The 13,750-nt window shown below is 56.1% G+C and overlaps 2 protein-coding genes across 2 annotated transcripts; both read left to right on the plus strand.

Annotated features, from left to right (window-relative positions):
- The first annotated feature begins 408 nt into the window (after positions 1 to 408).
- STX5 (syntaxin 5) lies at positions 409 to 9,905 on the plus strand. Its single transcript, XM_074531090.1, is given in 12 exon segments — positions 409 to 567; positions 720 to 919; positions 1,348 to 1,421; positions 2,306 to 2,361; positions 2,878 to 2,948; positions 4,020 to 4,136; positions 5,113 to 5,169; positions 6,362 to 6,408; positions 6,410 to 6,438; positions 7,024 to 7,121; positions 8,104 to 8,225; positions 9,629 to 9,905. Coding segments are annotated over 11 exon segments (894 nt in total). The 5' UTR covers positions 409 to 567; positions 720 to 856; the 3' UTR covers positions 9,789 to 9,905.
- Positions 9,906 to 11,163: 1,258 nt separating this feature from the next.
- Positions 11,164 to 13,623, plus strand: NXF1 (nuclear RNA export factor 1; the record flags this gene model as incomplete). The annotated part of the gene is given in 3 exon segments (XM_074531028.1): positions 11,164 to 11,249; positions 12,798 to 12,984; positions 13,500 to 13,623. Coding segments are annotated over 3 exon segments (345 nt in total), but the record flags the coding sequence as incomplete, so codon positions are not given.
- Between the last annotated feature and the right edge of the window lie 127 nt (positions 13,624 to 13,750).

The raw sequence follows: 13,750 nt of genomic DNA on the forward strand, positions 1-13,750 counted from the left end.
ACGGCCGAATAAATCAGGGGCGGGGTTTTGTGCTATGGGCGTGGCCAAGGCTGTGGGCGGGGTTTTTATCCAGGGGCGTGGTCAAATATGTGGGGGAGCTTACAAGGGCGGGATGACAGTTGTGGGCGGGGTTTTTCGGGGCGTGGCCAACACGGTGGGCGGGGGCTTGCTGCTAGGTGCGGAGTCCAGCGTAATGGGCGGGGTTTGTTGTCAGGGGCGGGGTTTCGGTCATGGGCGTGGCCTTGCCGTTCCCGGTGCGGCCTCGGTACCGGAACTCGCACCCTCAATTCCCGCTTCGTTTTGGGGGCGGGGCCTCCTTCTTAAATCACTTCCGAGGAGCGGAGCCGCTGCTTTCCCGCCATTCCCAGCACCTAAAAGCGTTGCTATGGGCGTGGCCTGTTGCTATAGGAACAACGCCGCCATACTGGGGGGCGCGGCCTACAACCGGAAGTTCTCTCCCGGAAGTTTTTGCGGCTTACTTCCGGTTCGGGCCGCACGTCCGGCGGAAGCGACGTGGCGGTGACGTCAGCGCGGCCGGTGCTCCCGGTGGCGGCTCCGGAGCCCGCGGTGAGGGCCGGGGGGGGCGGGGAGGGCCCGGGACTCCCGGAGATCCCCGGAGACCCCGGGGTTGGGCGGTTCCGGTTCCCCGGGTGGCTTCCGGTGCCCTCCGGTGGCCCCCCGGTAACTCCCGGTCCCTCCCGGTCCCCCCCGTTGCGCAGGCCCCGATGAGCCCCGATGCAGGCGCGCCCGCCGGCTCGGGCCTAGGCAGCGGGAACCGGCCCAGGCCTCCCCCCCGGGGCCCCCCCGAGCTCCGGTCCTGCCGCCGCCACCGGAGCCGCCCCCGGCCGCTGACGTCATGTCGTGTCGCGACAGGACCCAGGAGTTCCTGTTCGCCTGCAAATCGCTGCAGGGACGGCAGGTGGGACCGGGAACGCACCAACGGGAGCCCCCAAATCCCCCCGGAACCCCCCGACCCCAAATCCCCCTCCCCTTTTATTGGGGGTCCCCAAATCCCCCAACACCCCCTGACCCCAAATCCCCCTGCCCTCCTTTATTGGGGGTCCCCCAAATCCCCCCAACCCCTCATCCCGGGGGTCCCCAAATCCCCGACACCCCCTGACCCCCAAATCCCCCTCCCCTCCTTTATTGGGGGTCCCCAAATCCCCCCAGCCCCTCATCCCGGGGGTCCCCAAATCCCCCAACACCCCCCGACCCCAAATCCCCCTCCCCTCCTTTCCCTCATTTTGGGGGTCCCCAATGCCCCCCCCCATTCCCATTTTCGCCCCCTCCCCATTTCGGGGGTCCCCCCAACCCCCCCCTGACCCCCCCCCCGTTGTTCCCCCCCAGGTCGGGGGGCTCCAGGTGGGCAGAGCAGCCCCCGGGCCGGGGCGGCAGCGCAGCGAGTTCAGCCTGATGGCAAAGTGAGGAGGGGGCTGCAGGGGGGGCTTTGGGGGGGTTTTGGGGGGGGTTTGGGGGGGTCCTGGGGGGTCAGACAATGAGTTCAGCCTGATGGCAAAGTGAGGAGGGGGCTGCAGGGGGGTCCTGGGCGGGGTCCCAGGAATTGGGGTGGGGGTCCTCAGGTTTGGGGGGGTTTGAGTCCCTGGGAATTGGGGCTGGGGTCTGCAGGAATTGGAGGTTGGGGTCTTTGGGGGTGCGGGGAATTGTAGCATCAGGAATTGGGGCTGGGGTCCCCAGGTATCAGGGTGGTCCCCAGGAATTTCGGTTGGGGTCTCCAAGTGTGTGTGGGGGGGGCCGCAGGAATTGGGGCTGGGGTCCCTGGGATTTGGGGTTGGGGTCCTCAAGAATTGGGGCTGGGGTCCCCAAACATTGGGGTTGGGGTCTCCAGGAATTGGGGCTGGGGGTCCTTGGGAATTGGGGCTGGGGTCCTGAAGAATTGGGGTGGGGGTCCGTGGGATTTGGGGTCAGAATCCCTGGGATTTGGGGCTGGGGTCTCCAAGAATGGGGGTTGGGATCCCTGGGAATTGGGGTCTGGGGTCCTCAGGAATTGGGGGTGGGGTCCTCAGGAATTGGGGGCGGGGTCTGCAGGAATTGGGGTCTGGGGGTCCTCAGGAATTGGGGGTGGGGTCCTCAGGAATTGGGGGCGGGGGCCTGCAGGGATTGGGGGCGGGGCCTGCAGGAATCGGGGGCGGGGCCTGCAGAAATTGGGGGCGGGGCCTACATGAATTGGGGGTGGGGCCTGCAGGAATTGGGGTCTGGGGTCCTCAGGAATTGGGGGCGGGGGGTCCCCAGGTGTGGGGAGGGGTCCCCAAATGTGGGGAGGGGTCTCCATCCCTGCCCCCCCCAGGCGCATTGGGAAGGATCTCAGCAACACCTTCGCCAAACTGGAGAAGCTGACGCTGCGTGAGTGGGGCTGGGGGATTGGGGGGGGTCCTGGGGTGATTTTGGGGTGATTTTTGGGCTGATTTTTGGGGTGATTCTGGGGTGATTTTGGGTATTTTTGGGGTGATTTTGGGCTGATTTTTGGGGTGATTTTTGGGATATTTTTGGGCTGATTTTTGGGGTATTTTTGGGGTGATTTTGGGCTGATTTTTGGGGTGATTTTGAGGGTATTTTTGGGGTGATTTTTGGGTTATTTTTGGGGGTATTTTTGGGGTGATTTTGGGTGATTTTGGGGGTATTTTTGGGGTGATTTGGGGGTATTTTTGGGGTGATTTTTGGGGTATTTTTTAGGTGATTTTTGGGTGATTTTGGGTGATTTTTGGGGTATTTTTGGGGTGATTTTCAGGTGATTTTTGGGTGATTTTTGGGGTATTTTTGGGGGTTTTTTGGGTGATTTTGGGCTGATTTTTGGGGTGATTTTCGGGTGACTTTTGGATATTTTGGGGTGATTTTTGGGGTCCCTTTGCTCCCCTGCAGTGGCCAAGCGCAAATCCCTGTTCGATGACAAATCGGTGGAGATCGAGGAGCTGACCTACATCATCCGCCAGGTCCGGGCCTTTGGGGGTCCCCTGGGAATTTGGGGGTCCCGGGGGGCTTTGGGGGTCCCCTGGGGAATTTGGGGGCCCTTTGGGGGTCCCGGGCTGGTTTTGGGCCGGTTTCCTTTTTTTGCTCTTTTTTTTTTCTCCATTTTCCCTCATTTTCTTCTCCATTTTCCCCCCTATTTTTCCCCAATTTCCCCCCCAGTTTTCCTCCCCGTTTTCCCTTTTTTCCCTTTTTTTCCCTTTTTTCCCTTTTTTTTCCCCTCTTTTCTCCCTCATTTCCCCCGATTTTTTCCCCTATTCCTCCCCTTTTTTCTCCCTCTTTTCCCCTTCTTATCCCCCCATTTTCCCCTGTTTTTATTCCCCTTTTCCCCCTTTCTCCCCCCTATTTCCCCTTATTTTGGGCTGGTTTTGGGCTCATTTTGGGCTGGTTTTGGGCTGATTTTAGGGTGACTTTGGGCTGATTTTGGGCTGGTTTTCAGCTGATTTGGGGCTGGTTCTGGGCCAATTTTGGGCTAATTTTGGGCTGAACTTGGGCTGATTTTGGGCTGATTTTTGGCCGGTTTTGGGCTGGTTCTGGGCTGACTTTGGGCTGGTTTTGTGCTGACTTTGGGGTGACTTTGGGCTGGTTCTGGGCCAATTTTGGGCTGATTTTGGGCTGGGTTTGGGCTGGTTTTGGGGTGACTTGGGGCTGATTTTGGGCTGATTTTGGGGTGACTTTGTGCTGGTTTTGGGCTGATTTTGAGCTGACTTTGGGCTGATTTTGGGCTGGTTCTGGGCTGATTTTGGGCTGACTTTGGGCTCATTTTGGGCTGGTTCTGGGCTGATTTTGGGCTGGTTTGGGGCTGATTTTGGGCTGACTTTGGGCTGGGTTTGGGCTGATTTTGGGGTGATTTTTTGCTGATTTTGGGGTGATTTGGGGCTGATTTTGGGCTGACTTTGGGCTGATTTTGGGCTGACTTTGGGCTGATTTTGTGCTGACTTTGGGCTGGTTCTGTGCTGACTTTGGGCTGGTTTTGGGCTGATTTTTGGCCGGTTTTGTGCTGACTTTTGGCTGATTTTGGCCGATCCTCCCCCCAGGACATCGGCAGCCTGAACTCTCAGATCGCGCAGCTCCAGGAGCTGCTGCGGGCGCGGGGCGGCCCCGGCGGGCGGCACCTCCAGAGCCACTCCAACAGCGTGGTGGTGGCGCTGCAGGTGGGGCTGGGGGCTTCGGGACCCCCTGAATCCTCCCCAACCTTTGGGGACCCCCCCTGAACCCCCCCTGTGCCCCCCTGAGCCCCCCTGAACCCCCCACTCCAACAGCGTGGTGGTGGCGCTGCAGGTGGGGCTGGGGGCTGGGGGACCTCCTGAGACCCCCTGAGACCCCCCTGAACCCTCCCCAGCCTTTGGGGACCCCCAGAACCCCCCTGTGCCCCCCTGAGCCCCCTCTGTGCCCCCCACTCCAATAGCGAGGTGATGGCGCTGCAGATGGGGCTGGGGGCTTTGGGGGGGATTTGGGTGGGTTTGGGGGGTTTGGGGACCCCTTGAACCCCCCTGAGACCCCCTGAGCCCCCCACTCCAACAGCGAGGTGGTGGCGCTGCAGGCGGGGCTGGGGGGTCCTCAGGAATTGGGGCTGGGGTCTGCAGAATTGGGGATGGGGTCTGCAGGAATTGGGGCTGGGGTCTGCAGGAATTGGGGATTGGGGTCCTCAGGTGTGAGGGGTGGGATCCCCAGGAATTTGGGGCTAGGGTCCTCAGGAATTTGGGGCTGGGGTCTGCAGGAATTGGGGATTGGGGTCCTCAGGTTTAAGGCATTGGGGTCCCTGGGAATTGGGGCTGGGGTCTCCAAGTGTGGGGGCTGGGATCTCCTTCAATTGGGGCTGGGGTCCTCAGGAATTGGGGCTGGGGTCTGCAGGAATTGAGGATGGGGTCCTCAGGTTTAAGTCACTGGGGTCCCTGGGAATTGGGGCTGGGGTCCTCAGGAATTTGGGGCTGGGGTCCCCAGGTGTGAGGGGTGGGATCCCCAGCAATTGGGGCTGGGGTCCTCAGGAATTGAGGGTTTGGACCTGCAGGAATTTGGGGTCGGGGTCTGCAGGAATTGGGGCTTTGGGAATTGGGGCTGGGGTCTGCAGGTGTGGGAATTGAGGGGGGGTCTCTGGGGGTCTCTGACCCCCCCGTGCCCCCTCCCCAGTCCAAGCTGGCCTCGATGTCCAACGACTTCAAATCCGTGCTGGAGGTGCGGACGGAGGTGAGAAAATTCCATTTTTTCCCTTTTTTTTCCTCTTTTTTTTCCCCAAATTTCCCCCCATTTTTCCCCTTTTTTTCTCCCCTTTTCCCCCTATTTTTTCCCCTATTCCTCCCCATTTTTTCTCTCTTTTCCCCTTCTTATCCCCCCATTTTCCCCTGTTTTTCTTCCCCTTTTCCCCCTCATTTTCCCCCTTTCTCCCCCCTATTTCCCCTTATTTTTATTTCCCTTTTCCCCCTATTTTTATTCCCCTTTTCCCCCTATTTTCCCCTAATTTTCCCCATTTTTCTCCTATTTTTTCCCCATTTTCTTTCAATTTTCCCCTATTTTTTCCCCCATTTCCCCCCCTATTTTTCCTCATTTTCTGTCATTTTCTCCCTATTTTTATTCCCCATTTTCCCCTATTTTTTCTCCAATTTTATTCCCCTTTTCCCCCTCATTTTCCCCAGTTTTTATTTTCCTTTTTCTCCCTATTTTTCCCTATTTTTTTCCTATATTTCCCCAATTTTCCCCTAATTTTTTCCCCTTTTCCCCCTCATTTTCCCCCAATTTTCACCTTAATTTTCCTGTATTTTCCCCCATTTTCCCCCAATTTTCACTTCCCATTTTACCCCTATTTTTATTCCTCATTTCCCCCAGTTTTCCCCTATTTTTTCCCCCATTTTCCCCAATTTTATTCCCCTTTTCCCCCTTATTTCCCCCCCCATTTTCCCCAGTTTTTATTTTCCTTTTCTCCCTATTTTTCCCTATTTTTTCTCCTATTTTTCCCCCAATTTTTCCCTATTTTTTCCTCTTTTTCCCCCCAATTCCCCCCAACTTTCCTCTTTTTTTCCCCTTTATTTTCCCCCGTTTTCCCCTAATTCTCCCCCATTTTCCCCTTTATTTTCCCCTATTTTCCCCCAATTTTTCCTTCCCATTTCCCCCCCATTTTCCCCCAATTTTCCCTTCCCTTTTCCCCCTCATTTTCCCACATTTTCCCCCTATTTTTATTCCCATTTTCCCCCAATTTTCACCTTTATTTTCCCCCATTTTTCTCCTATTTTATTCCCGTTTCCCCCCTATTTTTATTCCTATTTTCCCCCATTTTTCCCCTATTTTTATTCCCATTTTCCCCTATTTTTATTCCCATTTTCTCCCTATTTTTATTCCCATTTCCCCCCATTTTTCCCCTGTTTTTATTCCCATTTTCCCCCAGAACCTGAAGCAGCAGCGCAGCCGTCGGGAGCATTTCTCGCGCGCCCCCGGTCTCGGCCCTGGCTGCCAACAACCTCAGTGAGATTTGGGGGGAAAAAGGGAAATTTGGGAAAATTCCAGGTGGGAAGGGGGAATTGGAGGGAATTTGGGGGGAATTCTGGGAGAAAAAAATGGGAATTTTGGGAGAAAAAATGGGAATTTTGGGAGAAAAAATGGGAATTTTGGGAGAAAAAAATTGGAATTTTGGGTGGAAAAATGGGAATTTTGGGGGGAATTCTGGGTGGGAAAAGGAAGTTTTGGGGGAATTCAGGTGGAAATTGGGAATTTTGGTGGGAATTGGGAATTCAGGTGGGGATTGGGAATTTTGTGGGGGAAATTTGAGTGAATTCAGTTGCAAATGATGAATTCTGATTGGGTTTCGCTGTAAATGATGAATTTAATTACAATTCCGTTCCAATTTCCGATTTCCAGGCAGCCCGGCCGTGCTCCCATTGAATTCCAATGATGAATTCTGATAGAATCCAGTTGTAAATGCTGAATTTAAAATTCCCATTTTCAGGCAGCCCGGCCGTGCTCCAATTGAATTCCAATGATGAATTCTGATAGAATCCAGTTGTAAATGCTGAATTTAATTACAATTCCGTTCCAATTTCTGATTTTTAGGCAGCCCGGCCGTGCTCGAGGCCGAGGCGCCCTCGGGGTCCGTGGCCATTGAGATGGACGCCAGGAGCAGCCAACAGCTGCAGCTGCTGGACGAGCAGGTTCGGCCCCAAAAACACCCCAAAAATAACCCCAAAACACCCCAAAAAACCCCAAAAACCTCCCAAAAAAAACCCCAGAAAAACACCCCAAAAAAACCCCCAAAACCTCCCCAAAAATATCCCCAAAAAACCTCAAAAACAACCCCAAAAAAACCCCAAAAACATCCCCAAAAATATCCCCAAAAAACCCCCAAAAACACCCCAAAAAAAACCCCCAAAAAAACCAGAAAAAACCCAGAAAAACCCCAAAGACACCCTCAAAAAACCCCAAAAACACCCCCAAAAAAACCCCAGAAAACCCCCAAAAAATCCCAGAAAAACCCAAAAAAAAACCCCAAAAAAAACCCCAGAAAAACCCCAAAACCCCCCCAAAAAAACCTAAAAAAAACCCAAAAAAAAACCCCGCAAAAAAACCCAAAAAAAACCCCCCAAAACACCCCAAAAACACCCCAAACGCCCCCAAAAAAAACAAAACAAAAAAAACAAAAAACCCAAAAAAAACCCAAACCCCCCACAAAAAAACAAAAAAAACCCCAAAAAAACCCCAAAAGCCCCCCCAAAAAAACCCCAAGAACACCCCAAACCCCCCCCAAAAAACCAAAAAAACCCGCAAAAAAACACCCCAAAAAAACCCCAGAAAAACCGCCCAAAACCCCCCCTCAAAAAAACCCAAAAACACCCCAAAAAACCAAAAAAAAACCAAAAAAAAAAACCCCAAAGAAACCCAGAAAAACCCCAAAGACACCCCCAAAAAAAAGAAAACCAAAAAAACCCCAAAAAAACCCCACCCCCACAAAAAAACCAAAAAACACCCCTAAAAACACCCCAAAAAAAACCCCCCCCAAAAAAAAAACAAACCAGAAAAAACCCCAAAAAAACCCCCAGAAAAACCCCAAAACCCCCCCAAAAAAACCCCAAAACACCCCAAAAAACCCCAAACAAAGGGTTTTGGGGGGTTTTACGCTGAGCGCTGCCCCCGCAGGACGCGTACATCCAGAGCCGCGCCGACGCCATGCTCAGCATCGAGTCCACCATCGTGGAGCTCGGCTCCATCTTCCAGCAGCTGGCGCACATGGTCAAGGAGCAGGAGGAGACCATCCAGAGGTGCCAAAAACAACAAATTTCCCTCTCTGATCCCTCAAATTCTTCTCTCTGATTCCCCAAATTTTCCCTCTCTGAGCCCCCAAATTTCCCTTTCTGAGTCCCCAAATTTTCCTCCTTGATGCTCCCAAATTTCCCTCTCTGATCCCCAAATTTGCATCCTTGACCCCACAAACTTTCCCTTTCTGATCCCCCAAATTTTCCTCCTTGAGTCCCCAAATTTTCCCACTCTGAACCCCCAAATTTCCCTCCCTGAGCCCTCAAATTTTCCCTCCTTGATGCTCCAAATTTTCCCTCTCTGACCTCCCCAAATGTCCCTTTCTGGGTCCTGAAATTTCCCTCCTTGAGCTCCAAATTTCCCTCTCTGAGCCTCCAAATTTTCCCTCCTTGAGCCCCCAAATTTCCCTCCTTGATGCTCCAAATTTTCCCTCTCTGACCTCCCCAAATGTCCCTTTCTGGGTCCTGAAATTTCCCTCCTTGAGCTCCCAAATTTCCCTCTCTGAGCCTCCAAATTTTCCCTCCTTGAGCCCCCAAATTTCCCTCCTTGATGCTCCAAATTTCCCTTTCTGATCCCCCAAATTTCCCCAATTTTTCCTGCCATTTTTGCCCCCATTTTCCTGTCATTTTTCCCCCAAATTTTGCCTCATTTTCCCCCAATTTTTCCCCCATTTTCCTGTCATTTTCCCCCCAATTTTCCCCAAAATTTCCCCATTTTCCCTCCAATTTTTTCCCATTTTTCCCCTCAATTTTCCCCCCATTTCCCCCATTTTCCCCCCAAATTTCCCCCAATTTTTCCCCCAATTTTCCTGTCATTTTTCCCCCAAATTTCCCCCATTTTTCCCCATTTTCCCCCCAATTTTTGCCTCATTTTCTTGTCATTTTTCCCCCATTTTCCTGTCATCTTTACCCCAAATTTTCCCCCCCAATTTTTGCCTCATTTCCCCCCATTTTTCCCCATTTTCCCCCCATTTTTTGCAATATTTCCCCCCCATTTTCCCCCCATTTTTCCCCCCAATTTTTGCCTCATTTTCCCCCCAATTTTTGCCTCATTTTCCCCCCATTTTTCCCCCCAAATTTCCCCCAATTTTCCCCCCCATTTTCCTGTAATTTCCCCCAAATTTCCCCCATTTTCCTCCCCATTTTTCTGTCATTTTTCCCCCCAAATTTCCCCCATTTTCCCCCAATTTTTCCCCCATTTTCCCGTCATTTTCCCCCCCAATTTTCCCGTCATTTTCCCCCCCAATTTCCCCCCAATTTTTGCCTCATTTTCCCCCCATTTTCCTGTCATTTTCCCCCCAATTTTCCCCAAAATTTCCCCATTTTCCCTCCAATTTTTTCCCCATTTCCCCCCCATTTTCCCCCATTTTCCCCCATTTTCCCCCCAATTTCTGCCCCTTTTCCCCCAGGATCGACTCGAGCGTGGAGGACGCCCAGCTCAACGTCGAGGCCGCTCACGGCGAGATCCTCAAATATTTCCAGTCGGTCTCGTCCAACCGCTGGCTCCTGGTCAAGATCTTCCTCATCCTCATCGTCTTCTTCATCGTCTTCGTCGTCTTCCTGGCCTGAAGCCGCCGCTTTTCCCCCCAAAATCCCGCCGGGACTCGGCCCCGCGGGGCTCGGACACGGACACGGGGCTGGGCGCCCCAAAAACCCCAACAATGCCCCAAAAATGCCCCAAAATCCACTCAAAATCCCCCCAGGACAGCTCAAAATGCCCCAAAATCCCATAAAAAAAAAATTTGGGGTTGGGGACCCCAAAATGCCTCAAAAACCCCCAAAAAAAATGCCCCAAAATCCACTCAAAATCCTTCTCAGGACAGCTGAAAATGCCCCCAAATCCTGTAAAATGCCCCAAAGTCCCCTCAGGACACCCCAAAATGTCCCAAAATCCCGAAATTCCCCTCAAAAACCCCCCCAAATCGCCTCAAATGACCCCAAAATCCCCCTGGGGGTCTCCAGGATCTCTGGTGGGGGATGGGAATTTTGGGATTATTGTGGGACCCCTCCCCATGGACCTGGGGACCCCCAAAAATGGGGCTGGGGTCCCTCAGGACAGCCTGGGACCCCCAAAAAGGGGTTTAGGACCCCAAAAAAAGGGGTTTGGGATCCCCAGGACCCCCCAAAAAGGGGTTTGGGACCCCCAAAACGGGCTGGGGACTCCCAGGGCCCCTAAAGTCACATTGGGGACCCCCCAAAAAGGGGCTGGGGACACCCAGGAGCCCCCAAAAAGGGGTTTGGGACCCCCAAAATGGGGCTGGGGGTTTCTCTGGGGGGCTGTGGGACCCCCAAGGGGGACGGAGACCCCGATTGAAGCTGGGAGACCCCCGGGGCTGGGGAGGGGGGAGGGGTCTGTGAACTCTTTGACCTTTGGGGGGGTGGGGGACCCCCAAAAAGGGGCTGGGGGACCCCCAGAATGGACCTGGGGACCCCCAAAATGGGACGGGGGATCCCCCAAAGGGGTCGGGGACCCCATTTCTGACCCCATTCATTTACTAGGGGGCTGCAGGACCCCCAAAACGGGACTGGGAACCCCCAAAAGGGCCTGGGGACCCCATTTCTGACCCCCAAAAGGGCCTGGGGACCCCCAAAACTGGACTGGGGACCCCATTTCTGACCCCCAAAAAGTGGCCCCGGACCCCATTTCTGCCCCTGGGGGGCCTCCAAGACCCCCCGTGGGAACTGAACCCCTCCAGGTAAAGCCTTGGGACCGCCGGGAATGGGTCTGGGGGCTCCCAGAGGAGCCTTTGGGGGGGTGCACCTCCCTCGAGCCCCCCAATAAACCCGGGGTCCCCCCAAACCCCGATTTTTGTGGTTTTTTTTTTTTTTGTTGTTGTTTTTTTTCCTCCCTAATCGGGATTCGAACCCGCGATCTCTGGATTGGGGAAAAGGTGGGGGGGGGGGCGGTAGTGGCCACTGCGCGTGCGCGCGCGAGGCGGCGGGGCGGAAGTGACGTCAGCGGGACGCGCGGCGGGGAGGCCGCGGCGGCGGCGGCGATGGCGGAGGAGGGGAAGGGGGGCGGGTACAGCGGTGAGCGGGGCGGGAGCACCGGGCGGGAACGGGGGGGAACGGGGCTCCGGGGGGCACCGGGGGCAGCGCGGGGAGGGGCCCCGGGGCAGCGGAGGGCGCCGGGAGGGAGCGCGGCGGGGCAGGCCCGGGGATGGAGGTAGGCCCGGCGTGAGGGAGGGCGGCACCGGGAGGGGAGCGGAGACACGGGAGCGGTACCGGGAGGGATGAGGGGATACAAGAACAATACCGGGAGGGGAGGGAGACGCGGAAAAGGTACCGGGAGCGGCACCGGGAGCTCCGGGATCGGTGACGGTACCGGGAGGGCGGAGGGAGCACCGGGAAGGGGAACGGGAGCGGCACCGGCAGCGCGGCGGGAGGGAGAGAGCCCATGGGCCGGTCGGTGCCGGTGTCCCCATGCCGGTAGCCGTGCTCGGTGGGAGGCTCCGGAGCGGGACCGGCTCCCGCTCCCGGTGCTCCCGGTGCCCGGTGAGGGGTCCGGGATGGGGAGTTTAGAACGGGGGAGATCCCGGTGCCATTCCCGGTGCCGTTCCCGGTCCCGGGGCTGCTCCCGGTGTCCCGGAGGGCTCGTGGGGGCGGGGGTGGAGCCGGAGAGGGCGGGCCGGGAAGGCGCTGCAGGTCCCGGTGGCATCCCGGTGCTCTCCCGTTCCTGCTGCCCTTCCCGGGTCCCGGTGCTGTTCCTGTCCCAGTTCCCGGTGCCGTTTCCCGGTGCCATTTCTCGTTCCCGGGTCCCGTTCCCCGTTCCCGGTTCCACCCCTGCTGTCCCACACAGAGCACGATGACCGGCTCGGGGCCATTCCCATTCCCATTCCCGGTTCCAATTCCTGTTATCCCGTTCCCAGAGCACGATGACCGGGTTGGGGGCCAGCCATTCCTGTTCCCCATTCCCATTCCCGGTTCCCATCCCCTGTTCCGTTTCCCATTCCCATCCCCATTCCCATCCCCATTCCCGTTCCCATTCCCGTTCCCATTCCTGGTTCCCAATTCCCGGTTCCCATTCCCATCCCCGTTCCGTTTCCCATTCCCGTTCCTTTTCCCAGTTCCCATTCCCGTTATCCCGTTCCCATTCCTGTTATCCCGTTATCTCACCCCCGTTATCACCGTTATTCCCGTTCCCAGAGCACGATGACCGGGTGGGTTCCCGGCCGTTCCCATTCCCGTTCCCATTCCCATTCCCATTCCCGTTCCCATTCCCGTTATCCCGTTATCTCACCCCCGTTATTTCCCCCCAGAGCACGATGACCGGGTGGGCTCCCGGCCGTTCCCATTCCCGTTATCCTGTTCCATTCTCATTCCCATTCCCGTTATCCCCCCCCAGAGCACGATGACCGGGTCGGTTCCCGGCCATTCCCGTTATCTCACCCCCGTTATCCCGTTATTCCCAGAGCACGATGACTGGGTGGGCTCCCGGCCGTTCCCATTCCCATTCCCATTCCCGTTATCTCACCCCCGTTATCCCGTTATCCCCCCTCAGAGCACGATGACCGGGTCGGGTCCCGGCCGTTCCCATTCCCATTATCCATTCCCGTTATCCCATTATCCCGTTCCCAGAGCACGATGACCGTGTCGGGTCCCGGCCGTTCCCCGGGGGCCGGCGCCGCAAGGGCCGGGGGCCGTTCCGGGGCAAGATGTACAGCGAGGTCACTGCCCGGGGCCGCCCCCGGGGCCGCGCCCGCAACGACGACGACGACGGAGACGTGAACATGGCGGAGGCGCACGATGGGCCCCGGGGGCGATAGTGAGCTACGGGGAACGGGGGGGATATAACGGGGAGATGACGGGATAACGGGGATACCGGGGGATAACGGGATAACGGGGGGATAACGGGGAGAATGGGATAACAGGGATGACGGGGGGATAATGGGGGGATACCGGGGATACCCGTTGTTCCTGGTGTGATTCCCGGTGTGATTCCCGGTGTGATTCCTGGCATTATTCCCGGTTAACCGTTCCCGCTGTTCCCGTTCCCGTTGTTCCCGTTCCTGTTGTTCCCATTCCCGTTGTTCCCTGTTAACCGTTCCCATTGTTCCCATTCCCGTTATTCCCGTTCCCGTTATTCCCGGTTAACCATTCCCGCTGTTCCCGTTCCCGGTGTGATTCCCAGTGTGATTCCCGGTGTTATTCCCGGTTAACCGTTCCCATTATTCCCGGTTAACCATTCCCGTTATTCCCGTTCCCGTTGTTCCCAGTTAACCGTTCCCATTGTTCCCGTTCCCGTTATTCCCGGTTAACCGTTCCCGCTGTCATTCCCAGCGTTCCGTACGCGCCCCGCTCGGGCCGCCTGGCCAACATCAACATCACGGTGAAACGGGAGCCTGGGGAGCGCGGGGGCGGCGCCGGCCGGGACGGCGGCAGGAGGAGCTGGTTCAAAATCACGGTAACGGGGAAATAACGGGGATAACGGGGATAACGGGGAAATGGGAATAACAGGGATAACGGGGGAATGGGGAACGGGAATGGGACGGGGGCAGGAGGAGCTGGTTCAAAATCACGGTAACGGGGAA

Source organism: Zonotrichia albicollis, chromosome 34 (genome assembly GCF_047830755.1).
Source record: "Zonotrichia albicollis isolate bZonAlb1 chromosome 34, bZonAlb1.hap1, whole genome shotgun sequence".
Lineage (NCBI taxonomy): Eukaryota > Metazoa > Chordata > Aves > Passeriformes > Passerellidae > Zonotrichia > Zonotrichia albicollis.